This window comes from Blennius ocellaris (assembly GCF_963422515.1).
Source record: "Blennius ocellaris genome assembly, chromosome: 4".
Lineage (NCBI taxonomy): Eukaryota > Metazoa > Chordata > Actinopteri > Blenniiformes > Blenniidae > Blennius > Blennius ocellaris.
Genome location: NC_137653.1, coordinates 23,440,651 through 23,457,736, shown reverse-complemented (window position 1 = coordinate 23,457,736; position 17,086 = coordinate 23,440,651). Strand labels below are relative to the sequence as shown.

General features: G+C 40.8%; 1 protein-coding gene across 1 annotated transcript in view; it reads right to left on the bottom strand.

Annotated features, from left to right (window-relative positions):
• LOC308128757 (twinfilin-2-like) overlaps positions 1-16,186 on the bottom strand; it is a gene marked incomplete at both ends in the record, with an annotated part of 36,768 nt that extends 20,582 nt beyond the window's left edge. The window contains one exon of the mRNA XM_080494422.1: positions 15,960-16,186. Coding sequence (XP_080350548.1) covers positions 15,960-16,186 — 227 coding nt within the window. The remainder of the gene's footprint in view (positions 1-15,959) is intronic.
• Between the last annotated feature and the right edge of the window lie 900 nt (positions 16,187-17,086).

The window sequence follows — 17,086 nt, the reverse complement described above, 5'->3', positions numbered from 1 at the left end:
GCACAGCTGTTGCAACTTAGCTGATTGCTCTCCCACTACATCAACAGTAACAGACTGGGACTGAGATCACACACACACACACACACACACACACACACACACACACACACACACACACACACACACACACACACACACACACACACACACACACACACAGTGCTGTGTGCAGGAATTTCCAGCACTATGAAGGACAGATTCATGATGAGTGATGAAAATATGTGTATAAATATACATAAAGTACTGAAAGAAGATTAGATTTCTAAAAGAAAAAATGGCTGAAATGATTAAAAATAAGACTTTATATCACCCCAAACACCTACAACTAAATAAAAGAGCAACAGCAAAACAGCTGTACTGAAAGAACCACTTGAAAAAGCAATAAGTCAAATAAATGACAGAATGTTTAAAATGTCTCAACAGTATCAACAATGTTTCTAAGGTCAGAAGAGTCAGATTATCTAAAATGTCTCAACGTGTCACAGATGTGTTTGTCAAAGTGTTGTGTCTTGGAAGGCAGAAAGAGGAATAGCTGTCTCTGCAGGCGCCCTCTTGTTCGCTCTTCGTCTGAGCCATGATGCTCATTGACGATATGAGCCCCCCTCCTCTCTCTGCTCTCTCTTCTTCTCTCCTCTCACCACTCAGTCCATCAGAATCCAGTTTGTCAGTTTTAGACCCGATTGAACACAACATTGTCCTGTGCAATGTCTCAAATTAACAGTTACTTCTTATTTTGGAATTATTTTAAAAGAAAGTCAAGCTTTGTAGTTTTATTCGTAATGTACTTTACATCACTTCTCATGTTAGTTGGCTCCCCTTGAGGACTTACTCGTTGCATCCTTTTAAAATACTTTCATATTTTCTCCCTCCATCATCCACCGGTTTGTATGGGAACTGCTTCCCGAGCAACCAGGCCAGTCAATGTGCTTGCAAATGCCTTCCAGTCGTACGTTTGTAGGGCAATTATGTCCCGAGCAACCAGACCATTCAGCAATTTGCAATACTGCAACACGAAGTATGTGAACACACTGAAACAACACTGAAATATCAAGCACTCACTTCAGAAAGAAAGAGAAAACACATTCACCCAGTTCTCATTCATGCCAGTGTTCACCAACACTCTTGAAATCTTTAACGTCCAGGATGCTGATTTTTTTTTGTTTTATTCTTGTATTCTTGTTACAGTGACTCTAGCCTATTCAGCATTAAGGAAAGTCAACCCCTTATTGTTTGTCCAGAATATCTATATTCACTTTTACCTCCCTTAAAGAGGGTAGGTGTAGTAAGGACACCTTGCTAGGTGTCCTTACTACACCTAGTAAGGACAAGTTTGACCCGATATTATTTGGCTGAAATAACCTCGTATTCGCTTTTACCGCACTGTGCAACCTTACTAAGCCTTTGGATGGATATCTGACACCATCCCTTCCACATAAGAGGATCTTTCACACTAATGAGAACTCACTCACCCCAGCTGATCTGTCTCCATTTGTTAATTGTTGTTCAGTTCAAGTGTAAACCGGCCTCTTGCAACAATTCAGTTGGAGGACTTCTCTTTAGAAAACACCAGACTGGTCTTTTTCCGGTGCACGTTTCAGTCCCGAATCAGGCTCGGACGACCAAGTTGTCAGCAGAGTTTTCCTAGTAAGATAACCTCAGGGAAACAGAATACACGGGAATCGGACTGAGAGCTATTTGAAAAGCTTTAAGACAATTGCGTTACATTATTCTTGCAAGAAGAGACAAAGTCACAGCACAACCTTTGCATGATTGTCCAGGAGTTAGTCTCACTATGAAGTCAGACAGCACCTTCTCAAAAGCTTTGAGGAAGATCCAAGTGCTTCCTGCACTGACGGACACCAAAAGTAGCCCAGAGGTTTCAAAAGTGCTGACACAGGTCATCCTTGAACACAGACTGCAAAATTACACATCATTCTTTATGAGACGAAACAAGAATCCTCCAACAGGTGCTCTGTGCAGTATTGGACCTGTGACTGCTGTTGGTATCGGCGCATCTCTAACCAGTACTTTTTTGCCTGGAGCCAACCATCACCTGATGTCCAATAGTTTTACAGGATATTGACTGAACTGCAACATCAGCATTCCTTTTTTAAGAATGACATTTTTTACCTTTTACAAGGAGGTTCTAAAATCACTCGCATTTATTGGTCTGTTTGTCTGTTGACAAGATATATGAAAACACTAATGAGCTGATCTTCATGAAAATTGATAAATGTGTGCATTTTCAAAGGAATAACCCATTAATCTTGGTGGTGATCCAGATAAAAAATAATTGTTACAAGCTTAGCCTTTCACTTTAAATGACAAGTGCGTTGTGGGAAATGTAGTCATAGAATGTTTCGGTTTTGGGAAGTGTAGTTTTGTGTTGTCGCTCCTGCGCTATTGTGCCGGTGTGTGTATGGCCGGTGTTAGTCCAGTGTGTGCTAAAACCCGACATCAGAATTGGCCCAACAGACAGCTTCTGATAGCAGCAGACATGAGCCAAAAGGTAGTGAGTGAAACCTCATAATAAGCCAGCCTTGTCAATTACGGTTCGGATGATAATGTGGAAGAAGGTAACAATACCTTCTTGTGTTCTTTGAGATTATGAAACAAAATCATGGGCTCATCAAACTAAATAAATGAATAAAGGCAGTTTATCTGGATGTGGAATATGTGTCCATGTCTGCCCTTGGTGGAGGTCAGTAATCTCTGATTGCTCTTGTTTGTTCATTGATTTCTTTAGTTTCTGTTTGACTAACATAAAAAGAACATATTTGGCCCAGACTTGGAAAGTGCAGATTTCCAGACCAATGAGTGGGCAGTGTTCTCCGATAAATACAGAGACTGCAAATGAACAAATTTATGTCAAAGCCTCTCTGGAGTAGAATTACAAAGGCTCACATACCAACACAAGCAAAAGTAAAGCAAATGTTCTAATCATTTCCAACATTCTCCTTTTTTTGCAATACTGATAAAACGATGCCAGGGATCTTTTTATTTATATCCGAGTTGTAAGATTTATCAACCTCCCATAGTCATCCACAGTATGACAGCATCTGGCCACTCGGATCTTTTATTCAGTCGGTACCTTGTGTTGGTCACTACTCGCCAGCTGCCTGACTCGCTGTAGGGACTCCATCCTTCTTTCTAAATGACTTTCTACGACCTTTAGCTTTCAGCAGCCTGGGTTTTTAAGGTCCTCATCATCTGTGACAGCTATAATTCCGGCCATATGACAGACTATTGCTTTATTTCTGTGGTAAAAACAGACAGCTAATCATGGTCGAGGCTGTGAGAAAGTAATTTATTCCAATATAACTTTCAAATTGCACTATAAAGAAACTGAACAACTTGTGTAACTGTAACTATAGAAGTGAAAAAAAGGGGGCGTAGGTATTCTGAGTATAGGGTTGACTTTAGGGCCACCAGTACTTCTATGAAGGTCAATGCATCACTTTCCCTACAGAAGACTGGGCATCATGTGTATTCCATTTATTTAGTCCCTATTGACAAGACAAGTGAGAATGCAATGTTTGCATATTCTCCTGGGACTTGTTAGTTTTATAGTTGAGTCACCCATAAAAGCAATTCAACTTTGTCATCTGTCCATGTGAATGTTTATAGTGTATTATTCTCTGCACAACTGTGTGCGATTTCAATACAAAAACGACCAACAACACCATCTTGTTTTCAGCCTTTGTTGGTGCTCGGGCAACTGAACAATTTTCCAGTTCCCAGAAATCCCATTAGAGAGCATTTATTAAACCATGAGTTATCAATTTCTCACAAAAGGATAATATAGTGAGATAGGATACTTCTTTGGTTAAACTCACTGTGAATTTTGAAGGAAGCACAAGAAACATTTTTTTCACTGCAGTTTTATTTTGTCTAATTATACAATTCTATTTGCCAGCATTTCTTTTTTCGTAATTCATGTCCCAACAAAATGCAGGTAGACACAGGGCAGTTTCAGAGAAACTATTTTTATTGATTTTTCCATGGGGAAGGCACAGAAACAGACAAAAACATTCAAATGTACAACAGTGGTCATCTCTCAAATGGATAAAACTTGTTACAATAGAACATTGCCACAGAACCAATTTGCATCAGAGGACAAATCCCCCCTCCCTATTAAAAAAAACTCATTCACTCACAGCCATTCACACCACAAACAACAAATCAGAGAGACTTTTGAGATTTTAAAAGGTGCAATAGATTTAACAGGTCTTCGATTCATTAACGAGAAGCCTTTCAATGCCTTCCTTTATTTTTCTTTCAAAGCCTTCTTTTATGACATGAAGTCACCAAGTTATTTAAAGGGGCGGACATGTGGATCATAACGATATCAAAGAAAAGGAAATTTGAGGAACTTTAAAGTGGAAGTGGGAGGAGGTGTTTAAACTTTTATGTGTGTCATCCAAAAATGTTTGACTTCATCTGAACATAAGTGAAAAGACTTTCACTTTGCTCTGATACCAAACTGGCATCTTCTAACATGGTGTCTGAAAACTCAGTGGCACAAAAAATAATTACTTAGATTGGTCGTTTGTGTCCTGCTGTGCAATATTCTTTTTGCTGACTTCGGCCTATATTGGTGTGATTTGCCTCAAGAAAGTGCTGTAATGGATCAGATCACCCAAATTGTACTTGTAATTACATTTTTTTTTTTTTCACGTCGGTAAATGATGAGAAACAAGATGTTTTAATTGCCACAATGTTGTACTGCCACTCCTCGGCTGCACCGGGAATGATGGACTGCATTCCCGCAAGTTTTTCTTTGAATTAGTTTTTTTTCCCCCCAACTTTCTTGCTGAAGCTAGACATACCGAGGAAAGCAAAGATCACGGATAGATCGCTATTCTCAGCTTGCAGAGAACAGCGAGCCCCCGAGGGCGAGCATGCGCCTCAATAGATGGGTGGTGATATACATAATATTTCAGTTTTGACAGCAAATCTGTTCTTAAGTTGCCATGACAGCCACTCAAACACGTGCCAGAAAGCTATCAAATGGAATGGATTATTCCCTGTGTTCCCTGTCTACAAACCAAGCTGAGCGGGTGCATGACACAGTTCTTCTGGCAGAGGTTTTCACACGGTGGAATGCTGCCAAAGAACGAAGGCCCCGGCCTGGCAGGGGCACATGTGACGAAATGACGGGAACGTCTTCATAGTGCCGGCTCAACCTTCCAACTTGAGGTGCAGGTAAAGGAAAGCAGCTGCTCCGAGTTGCGGACGACTGCTGGTTTCGCTCCGACGCACAAACACAGCTGCTTATTGTGCTCAGCATTGGAAGTGAATTATCCCAATTAACGTCCTCACGATCCTTCCTTCCTGGCAAATTTCGATGAATGCTGCCATCGGATCCTTTTCGCAATCGCTCACCATACAGATCAGTGTATCAACATCTGCAGAAAGAGGCCATGTGTGTTCGCTGAGAGGCTCTCAGCTTCATGTACTATTTGCATTTCTTTCTAAGAGGCTTCTGCTCTTCCTCATCATTCATGGATATAAACATGCAATTCACCGAGTTGTTTCTCTGTGCCGTCGCAATGATTTGACATGCATCATTCGCTAGTACAAGACGAGTTCATTACCATATGACAAGACTGTGGACTTCTATTTCAAGTAGCTCTAATTCAATCTTTATATCGTGCAAAGAAGGAATGTAGTTTGCAGCACACATGAGCAGAAGGGACAACATGAAACAAAACCTGGAATTACAGCTCAGTGAACCTCAGTGAACCAATGACGATGCAATTTACATCCATGCAGCTCAAGATTCATACATGGAGGGAGGGACTTTGACTTTGGAGCACCTGAGTGGAATAATGTCTAGGTTTGAGACAAGACATAGAAACATTCCGTCCGGCACCGTATTCACAAGTCTAAAATCAAAGTCGAGATTATTTTTTTCAGTTTTTAAATTTTTTTTTACAAAGTCCGTCCATCTACATGCCAGCACATGTGACTGCTTCAAAATGTATTACAGGCGGTTTAATGAAGTGGTGAAAAGATGCTTCAGAACAGGCTTCAGCTCATAAACACAGTGCATTTATCAACATTAAGACTTTGCACTTGCAGACACAGGGCAGCCTGCAGCTCTGTAATGGATGTTCGTCGAGTATGAAGGACAAAGGCACGGATCCCGTGCTTATAAAATGCGTTCTTATTAATCAGGGAAATCCTGTGTAAAATCACTTGTCCATAAGTAATAAGCAACCCTATATATTCAGAATTAAGTGATTTAATGTGATTCCGCATCCACGGGCAAATGATGAGGGATGGACAATTGTCTCTCCGTGGAAAAAATAAATCTCTACTTTGATTTTTGACTTGTTTTCTGAAGCACATGAGGTTTTTATTGTTTTGTTTTAGCTTACACATTGTTGTTTTTTTTGTTTTTTTTCTTCAGTGGCCCCAACACTTCTGTAGTTATCAGGATCCAAAGTGTTTGGATAAGTCAACCCAAGAAACAGAGGGAGGTCCTGGATATGTTGATCATGGATCGTAGTCCAGACCTCAGGAGTCTCTGTGGCAGCACATCATGGTCGACTGTGTCAAAACCCTGAGAATCAATAAAAAGTGCTGCATACAGTTGTTTTGTCCAATGTCACAATCAAAGTATTTAAAACTTAGTGGCTGCTGTGACTGTACTGTGCCCTTTCCTAAAGCCTGACTGGTAATCTGATCAAATATTATTTGAGTATAGGCATTCTTTTAGCTGTTCAATCACCAAGGATTCAAGTATCTTTCCCAGAACAAAGACTGTGGAGATAGGGTGGTAGTTGTTTCGAATAGCCGGGTCACTTCCTTTGCACAGGGGGAGGACAAAGACAGCCTTCCAGACTTGTAGGATTTCATTAAACGTTATGGATAAGTTAAAAAGATAAGTTAAGGGTTAAGCAATAAAATGTGATGCTAAATTTAGAAAAGCGTGACTCCAAATTGTCCGGACCTGCTTTCTTGTTTACATTCAAATGCTTAAGGGCCTTATTTAGCCGAGAAACTGTAATTGGTTGGAAAATAAAGGACTGAAAATAAAGGACTGAAATATGTTATTTGAGACCATTGTAGAAGGTTTCTGAGGATGCCCATAAGAGTCAAAAATTGACACTGAAGCAACAAAATGTTCATTTAAACAGTCGAGCATCACAGATCTATCTGAGACAGTTTGGGAGTCCTTAATTATACAAGAGGGAAACTCAACGGTATTTTACTTCCCAGATAAGCATTTAATTGTGTTCCAAAACGTCCTTGGGTTGTTAAAGTTTTCTGTAGTCTTGGCGATGTAGTAATTTGCCTTGGCTTTTTTCATTTCGACTGTACATTTATTGCACAATTGCCTAAAGTGCAGCCAGTCCAAATCCTGATTTGATTTGCAGGCTTTAGCCCATGCTTCATTGCACTCATGCAATAAAGAAGATAAATCGGACTTAAATCAAGCATTGTTTCGGCCACTTATTCTGTATCTCTTCAACGAGGAATGCTGATTGACAATTCTGTGAAACCCATCATAGAAGAATGTCCATGCTCTTTCAATATCAGGAATTAGCTGAATTCTATCCCAATCAAAACCAAAAAGACCAGGGAAGACCGCCTGCTCCACAAATTGCTTCATATTTTGTCGCGTAATGATTAAATGCTTGAGTTTAGGAATTTTTGCTATTCGGACTGTTGCAATAACACAGTGGTCACTGATGTAATTCGCAAATACAGAGGCAGTTGAATGTCTATGAGGAGCATTTGTCAGTATCGGGTCAATAAGGCTAGAATCATCAGGCCATTTAAAGTGCGGTCTTGTAGTACCATTCAGCAACTGAAGCAGTTTCAATGAATTAGAAAACGATTTGAGCTCATCCGATGTTGGTTGTAGATTTAAGTCAGTTTAGATTTAAGTCTCCAATCAAGAAACTTAATTTGGCTTCAAAGCAGACAAGAGATTCATTATTGATGGTAAAGCATCACTGGTAGCAGAATGAGGCCTATAACAGCCAATAAAGTGTTTTGAATATTTCAAAGTCAAGAGCTAACAATTCAAAATGCTTACTCACTGATTTGGACAAGAGTACATTTACATGAAACTTACTTTATATGTAAATTGCAATACCCCCCCCCCCCCCTTTCTAGAGACAATCAATCCTATAGACACCGTAACCATCAATACCAATATCCTCCGACTCCGATATTATAATTACATCAGCATCAGTTGAAAAGGCCCATATGCGAACCATGTCCATTTTTACCTCACTCGTAATACTAGTGCTACCAGTGTGCATTTTAGCATTGCTAGTTGGGTCAAGGAGGCTACTAGTGAGTGACACATGCCTACTAGTTGGACCTAGTAGTGTTGCTAGTGCAGCACAGTACACAGCACGAGTGAGGCCAAAATTGGCACTAGCAGTGGAAAAACCAGTAGTAGTAAGATGCAAGATGCTACTTGTGTACCCTAGTTGTTCTACTTGCGCAGAATTGTCTTACTCGTGAGGACAAAGTACTTACTAGTACATGGACCTTAAGTTTGATATTAAGGATTACAAATAAATGCTCAAAAGGCTTTCCATTGATGAGGAAAGCCTGTGGTGGTCAGCATGGGCCATGGAAGAAGCCCCTCAGCCACTGGGTTCTTGGTCATCCGTGCAATCCTACCGAGAGCCGCCGACGGTGTTAGCCCCCTGGCTAACACTGCTGTCGGTAGAGGGTGCCGCTCAGATCTAGACGTTTGTGGTTTTATCCTGCTGCTGGTCGATGGACGATTCCTGTGTTGACGTCGCTCCACTCCCCGCAGTTTCACAGCAGTTTTGGGCAAGTTACTTCCAAAATGGAATCTATTATATATCAGTTACTGTCATTTAGTTACATTACAATATTACTGTCTCTCAATTGTGTTACAGTATTTGTGAGCTACTTTCACAAAAATAACAGAAATAATGAGCCATTCTAAATTGCTGAAATGTGGCTGATTATACATTCAGTGGAGGGTGATGGCATAATGACTGTGTAGGCAGGCCCCTAAAGCTACTAATAATTTAATATAATAGACACAGTAAATGCTCATAAGTAACAATGACCATTGGACAAGAGTGGTAAGTTATGATCGAGATGCTGCAAATGTTTAAAGTCTAGGCCTGGTGTTATGAAACATAATAGAGCGAGAGCCGCTATAACCTATAGCCTGATGGCATGCCAAGACACTTTTTGTTTCTATTTCATTTATTCTCTTTTGATTTGAGCTCACAGCACAAAGATGGCATGTACTGAACAGACATAAGTTGTGCTTTATCAAATGTGCTTTGATGACGAGGCCTGCCATTATTACTGTGTCGCTTAATATATAACGTGTCGTGTGTGTGTGTGTGTGTGCGTGCGTGTGCGTGTGCGTGTGCGTGTGTGTGTGTGTGTGTGCGTGTGCGTGTGTGCGTGTGTGTGTGTGTGTGCGTGCAAGCTGAAGTGGCTCCAGTCCACCAAACACCCTGATATGGTGTGTAAGCCCGAAGGAACTCATTGTAATAAATTATAGTGAAGAAACTGTAGTTCACGCAGAGTTTATTATAACATTCCTTCATTTTTCTTATTTTTTCTTATTTCAATAGTACAGGGTGTAGTGGGAGTGGGGTTGCAATTATAAAAAAAATGTAGGTCCCTTGAGAAAAGGGTGGGGAATCACTGGTCTAGATGACAGTAATTGACGTCCTTCACAAGGGATCAGCCATGGATCAGAGTGCTGGAGCCTCAAGAAAATTGTTAAGCAATGTCCATACAAGAAGCCGGAGGAGCTTCTTCACCAGAGTGGAGGAAGAGTGGAGATGTTTCCAGTCGTGACTGCCTCGAGAGGATTTGGACTGCTATGCCATCTGATTCACTGCTGTGAATGCAGCATCTACATGAAGATTTCAGAGCACTTCCAGCTTCTATCAGCTGCCATGCTGTATAGGCATCCTGCAGCTGGACTTACCACCTGTCTTCAGTGCAAAACTTATTTGGGGGGGTATTACTGAGCTTGATTGCCCGGCTCATCTGAACCCTGTAGAGACTCTGTTGGCTGCTGTCACGGCGGAGATGAGAAATTCAGAATAGGCATTAAATAAGTATCACATTGTGTTTTGCACTGCTTCTTGGGTGTTTTATATCATTCTTGGCCATAATATTATGACTACCTGCTTAATATTGTCTGGATTACCATTTTACAGCCACAGCCCTCATTCTTTAAACATAGATTCTATGTGCTCTTGTATCTCACACCAGTGTGTTATCAGGTAGAATCGCCATAAATGTGATGATTGTTTGATTATGGTATTTGCCATTGTTAATGTTAAAAGCATATTGTTTTCTATACTCGCATAAAAACACAAAAATGATGCATTTCCACTTGAAACATTATTGTGTAAACAGGCCCCAAAGGAACACAGACTTTAACCTGGCATGTAACAATACCTATACTGCTTCACTGCTTTTCATCCTCAAGGCTACTTTAGACAGATCCTGACCACTGCAGAGCAGCAACACCCTACAGGATGTCACAGTTTTGGAGATAGTCCAACTCGATGTCAACTCAGGAATTGATCTTTGTCCAACTTGTTCAAACCTGCCTCCCAGCCCACAGGGCCTTAAGCTGTCCATTCGTCTACTTCTCACGCCGAGTTTTAGGTTCTGCCTACTATATCCAATGAAATAACAGGTGCCATTATCAAGGCATATTCAGTATTGGCTGATGAATGTACTATACATTGTTGAGAGCCTTCAAACATAATTCCAGCATCTATGGGTGGAGGCAATATTGGGACATGTATAAAAAGAACAAAAGGTTTTTAGCAGTCATTACAGAGACAGGCCTCATAGTTGCATGTCATAATGAAGCTTTACAAGGTAATTGCACTCCTGTATTAACACATTTACTGTGTTGCGGTTTTTACCTCATAAGGATCACTAAGTACCATTTATATTGTGCAGTTCACCCCATAGATGTGGTACCATCTGTGTTGCGTTTGGCAGTTTGGCTATCAATAATGATGAATGATTATGAAAGATAGTTATTAATTATGTTATTGAAATTTTAATCTGATCTGTATCATATACCTCAGAGCACCATCTGTTTAACAGGAAATAATAGGCAAGTCAGTTATATCAGTCTCATAAGATATACTAATCAGTTAATTAGGAATTTGAATTAATAGTTAAATTAACTACAATTACCAGAATTAACAGTACGACAGCCCAGACAGTAATGAAATAATATACTACTAATTATATCATATGTAAAAAAAAAAATACAAAAAATTCCCCTCTCGCCCTCCGCGGGCGGTCATCTGTTTTTCGATTCCAAGCTCGGGTCCTCTACCAGAGTCCTGGGAGCTTGAGGGTCCTGCGCAGTATCTTTGCTGTTCCAAGTACTGCACTTTTCTGGACTGAGATGTCCGAGGTTGTTCCAGGGATCTGCTGTAGCCACTCCTCCAGTTTGGGGGTTACTGCCCCGAGTGCTCTACTGTCACCTTCACCTTCCAAGCCTCTCCAGCTCCTCTCTGAGCCCTTGGTATTTCTCAAGTTTCTCACGTTCCTTCTTTCTGATGTTACCATCACTTGGTATTGCTACATCCACCACCACGGCTTTCCTCTGCCCTTTATCAACCACCACGATGTCTGGTTGGTTCGCCATTACCATTCTGTCTGTCTGTATCTGGAAGTCCCACAGGATCTTCGCTCGGTCATTCTCCACCACCTTTGGGGGTGTCTCCCACTGTGACCTTGGGGTTACCAGACCATACTCCGCACAGATGTTTCGGTACACTATGCCAGCCACTTGGTTATGGCGTTCCATGTATGCTTTCCCAGCCAGCATCCTGCATGTATGTATATGTGTATATATATATATATATATATCATATCATATCATATCATATCATACATAATTTAAGAGAGAAAACATCAAACAATAATACAAAAAGTGTCCTTAATTGATGGAAACAGCAAGGTCTGTCATTCATATCAGTTACTTTGTTGAAGAAATGTAACTATAGGGTCCCATATCCAGTCAAAAACATTGCCTCTGTCATCTTTACCGTACCTTAGCCTTTTCAAATACAGTGTGTTTGCCAGTTCACCCAGCCATAGGTCAAACGTAGGCACTGAATCTGTTTTCCACACTTTCAAGAAGAGCCTTTTCGCAATCACCATACCAAACAGCAGAGCAACTTTCTCATTTTTATTGGCTGATGGTAAAGCACGAGAACCTCCTATGATGGCAATAAGTGGATCTGAATCCCAGTGCTTCTGTAAAGCCTGTGAAGAGCAATGGAAAATGTTCTTCCAAAAGGAGCTAAGTTTACTGCATGACCAGAAGGAGTGAGTCAAGTTTCCGATCTCAGATGTGTAGTGATTGCAAACTTGTGACACACTGGTAAAAAAGCTACTTAACTTCTCCTTCGAATAATCCACTGTGTGTAGTGTTTTGAACTGGATAAGATTGTGCCTGACACTGACTGAACAACCATGTACACTCTCCTGACATTCACCCCAGACCTCATCAGTTAGTTTTACCCACAGCTCCTCCTCCCATGGGCCCTTAATTCCAGTCGTGTCCAACACAGTCTCATCATACAGGATCTTATCAAAAATAAGGCACTGTCCCCCGACTGATGGGATCAAATGTATTCATGGCCTCCAGGGCTTCATGTCTAGTAAGGACATTAAAGCAGGCACCTTTTTCCTAATGCAGTTCTCGAAAAAAACTAAAAAACTGATGAAGTGATATTGTAAACAGAAGTTCACTGCACAAAAGATGCAAAGGTTCCATTAATATAAAGATCTCCTATTGCACAGATACCTTTTAGTTTCCACTCCTGGAAGACGGCATCCTTAAGACCTGAAATAAAGGAGTGATTCTCACATATAGGAGCATCCAAGTAAACCGCCTGAGCTTTTAGGTGTTTCTGCATCTGTTTCCTTATTCTTATAGTGTTGTGTATAGCAAACCTTTTATTATAAAACAATGTATTGACTGTAATGGGACTATTTAGGAGGGCAGGCAAAGACGTATTATGAGACTGCAGAGGCTCCTGAATTAACCAGGCTGGACAGGAATTAGCAGATGACGGGGGACCTTTCTTCCACCACACTAAGATATTTAGATGAGAAGCTCAATAGTACAGTTTGAAATTTGGTGAGGAGAATCCACCTGCTATCTTTGATTTGCACAAGTGGTAAGTCGAAAACAGCAGCCCCATAGAAGAAGGGTAATAATTTAATCTAATTGTCTAAAATATGATGCACTTATAAAGCATGGGATGGATTTAAATAAGTGAAGGAAGCATGGTAATACCACCATTTCTGATTGCACTGATCCTTCCCGTCATAGAGAGTGGGAGAGTTTTCCAAAAATCTATATTTTGCTTCAGTTGTTCAACTTCAGTCTGCCAATTCAGTCAAAGGAGATCTTCTCTTTTTTTGTTACAGTTACATTCAAATATGAAAAATTGTTATAGGCTATCTTAAAATGGATGGACCTTAAATAAGTAGGATCTATCCCTGGAGAGATAGGCATCGATTCACTCTTATCCCAATTAATAGAGAAGCCGGAGAAACTGCCAAAATGGACGTCAACAGGGGATTTATCAATGTTTGTGGATTGGAGACAAATAAGAGGATGTCATCTGCATAAAGAGAGAGATGTTTATGACCATACATTTCAATAGGAGATATCACAGGGTTTTGTCTGATGCTGGCTGCCAAGGGTTCAATAATAATTGCGAACAGGAATGGGGCAAGTGGGCATCCCTGACGTGTTCCCCGATGAATTGTAAAGGGACAGGAAATATTTTGATTAGTGATAACTGAAGCAGTTGGTTCTGCATAAATGATCTCAATCCAATTTGTGAATATGGGTCCAAATCCACATTTTTTAAGCGTGTATATCATATATGACTGTTCTATTTGGTCTAATGCACGCTGTGCATCTAATGAAATAACAGCTTCTTCAGGATGTTTTGCATATAGAATATTGAAAACATGGCGCAAGTTAAAATACATATGTCTACCTGGCATAAATCCAGTTTGATCAGAATGGATCATTGTACATATGTATTCTTTTAGTCTGTTGGCGAAAATCTTCACAAGAATTTTGCTTTCAAGAGGCAACAATGAGACGCGACGACAACATGAGATCCCCTCCGGGTCACGACCTGGTTTTGGGATCAAACAGATATTGGCCCTGTATAAAGTGGGAGGCATCCTTGATGTGAGCCTAGCATGATTTAACGTATGCAAAAGCAGGGACAATATTTTGTGAATGGATACTTTGAAAAACTTTATGTTAAACCCGTCTGGACCAGGCGACTTATTATTGGGAAAAGTAGAGGTGATAGTGTTGATCTCCTAATCAGTTATATCTGCTTCCAGTGCTTCAACTGAGTCTAATGGCAGTTTTGGTAAATTTAGGCTTCCAAAAAATCTTTACATGTTTTCAAGATTTGGTTTACCCTGTGCCTGCCTCCCGCCAAATCTGTAAAACAATCAATTTTACATGGATCTATAAGTTAAAGTACTGTCTCCCAACTTAATACAGTATATGGCTCTGGGAACTTGTAATTGTTTACGCAAGTAACTTTTGAGTTTTATCACCAATCTCGAAGTACCTTCGTTTGACTTGTACCAGCATTTTCAAATTTTATTTTTTTACATAATAGTGTTATATTCAAATTGCAAAACTGTAATTTTTTGGGGAGTAGTTCTGGATCCTGGTTTGTTCTATACGAGGCATTCGGTTTGGTCAGCTGGTCATCTATTTCGGTCAGCTTCATTTTGGATTTTTTTCTTTTCTGCTGCTTTGTATGACATTATACATCTCCTTAACTCCCAGAGAACTGAATAATCTACATCTCCTGTGTCATTAGTCTCCTGAGAGATATGAGCAAAATTCTTTATTTTGCAGCATATAATTGCTTAGGCGCAAGTTTTATTTGCCTTTTGTATAATTCAGCTTGAGAGTCAAAGACACAGGGGGGTTAACCTCACCTTTGCTGTATCTATGTGGATCAGTTGACATACATCTGTACACCTCTAAACATTCTGCTGCTGCATAACTGTGATACTGCTTTTAAAACATTATACAACATTATACCAACAAACAGATGTGCATTAACAAACCCCCCAAAAACTAACAAAACCCTTCCCATTTCTAACGTGAACAGAACATAAACAGGAGTGATGTCTCCATACTCCCAGCTTAAACATAAAGCTCATCCCTGCAGTCCTCTAGAACAGTGTTTTTCAACCACTGTGCCGCGGCACACTGGTGTTCCACGAGATCTAGTCAGGTGTGCCGTGGGAAAGTATCCAATTTCACATTTTTTTCTAAAAATCATTTGCTCTCACAGCCGTTGTCAGCTGTGAGAGCAGAGTATAAAGTGTATCAAAGTACTGTGTCAATGACAGTGATGGAGAAGTTTTTGAAAAGAAAGAATGCTAACCAGGATATCAGCTCTGTGTTCATCCATCAGGTCCAGGTTTCACACTGAGTGAGTAAAAATGTTCTGTATTTATTTGATTCCTGTTCATAAACTTTTGATGAGAATGACTTTATATTGTTAATATAGGCTACAGAGTTTCACATTTTAACATTTTCGGATGGTGGTGTGCCTTGAGATTTTTCCAAACAAAAAGTGTGTCTTGGCTCAAAAAGGTTGAAAAACACTGCTCTAGAGGACAGACTCACAGCATAAGTCTCAATACGCTGACCAAGGGAGCCACTCAACCAAACACGAAATAGTTTTCACTTTTCGGATTATTAACTGAACAATAATTACCCCATATTGTGATCGCTACATAATGTAGCTTCACGGAGCTGATCACTGCAATGCATTCTGGGAGTGCCTCCAGCGGCCCCCAGGCAAATTGAGTTTGAGACCCCTGCTCTACACCTTTCTTTAATAGCATGGGAGACCTGGCGTCTCTTTATTATAGCCGACGTGAGATCAGGGAAGATGACTCCCGGGCGTCCCTCGTATTGCTGCGGACCTTTCTTCCTTGCCAGCCACAGCACCCACTCCTTCTCCTCGTGCAGTCTGACAATGATGGCTCTCGCATGCCCATCCTGAGCTGGGCTGAGGCTCCGATGGGCTCGGTCTACCTCGATAGGCTTGTTGGAGTTACTTTCTCCCTGTAGTTTGAGTAGCAACTCCGTGACAAACTCCATCGGCCTGCCATTCTCCACTTTCTCTTATATCCCTACGATGCGGATATTCTGCCGGCGTGAACACGATTCCAGGTCATCCAGCTTAGCTTGTTGCTGAGTGCATTGGACTTCTACATTGCCGCACCGCTTCTCCAGTTCCTCAATTCGCTTTTCATGAGATTCGGCTGCAGCTTCAGTTGAAGATACACAGTCACTAACCTTGGATAATGATACTTTAAAGCACTTTGCGCCATTCAGCTCAGCAAGCCTCATGTCAACTGTGCTTGCTTAGCCTGGTAATGGCTACCAGGATGTCTTCATTGGTGGCAGGTCCCGACATGTGTGTAGCACTAGCATTAGCATTAGCTCCCACTGTGCTGTGCGGTAGCTTCGTAGCGTTGTTAAGACCTTCGTCTTCAGCAGTGCCTCCTTCCTTTTGTCTACCTTTGGGCCTTGTCATCTTGCTTGCAGCTTTGGTATTCACTTAAAATACATCGAGTAGGGTTTAGATAATAATTTCGGGTGAGGTAAAGATGAAGTTACGTCTACTGCATTTCGAGACCCTACTTCAAGACCCTGCATTAGCATTTCTTACCAGCATTGTGCTCCTTGAAGATTCACTCAAACCAGTAAACATACAATACAACGCCTTATTTTTCTGCAGGTTTCTCCGTTTGCTCACTCCTGCCTCAAACAGCCAAAACAAAAGCTTCCATTGCCTCCACATAGAAATCAATGTATCACTGTGAGTGCACTGGCAGGGTATTATGCACCTATGAGATGACATGTCTGTGTAAATATATAATTATACAAACCCATGAGTGGAAGCATGAAATGAAAGGCTGAGAGAAGACACTCCTGACCCAGATACCCTGAAATCTGCCAGTGTGGGGAATCCCAACATGTCCCCCCTGATCGTCC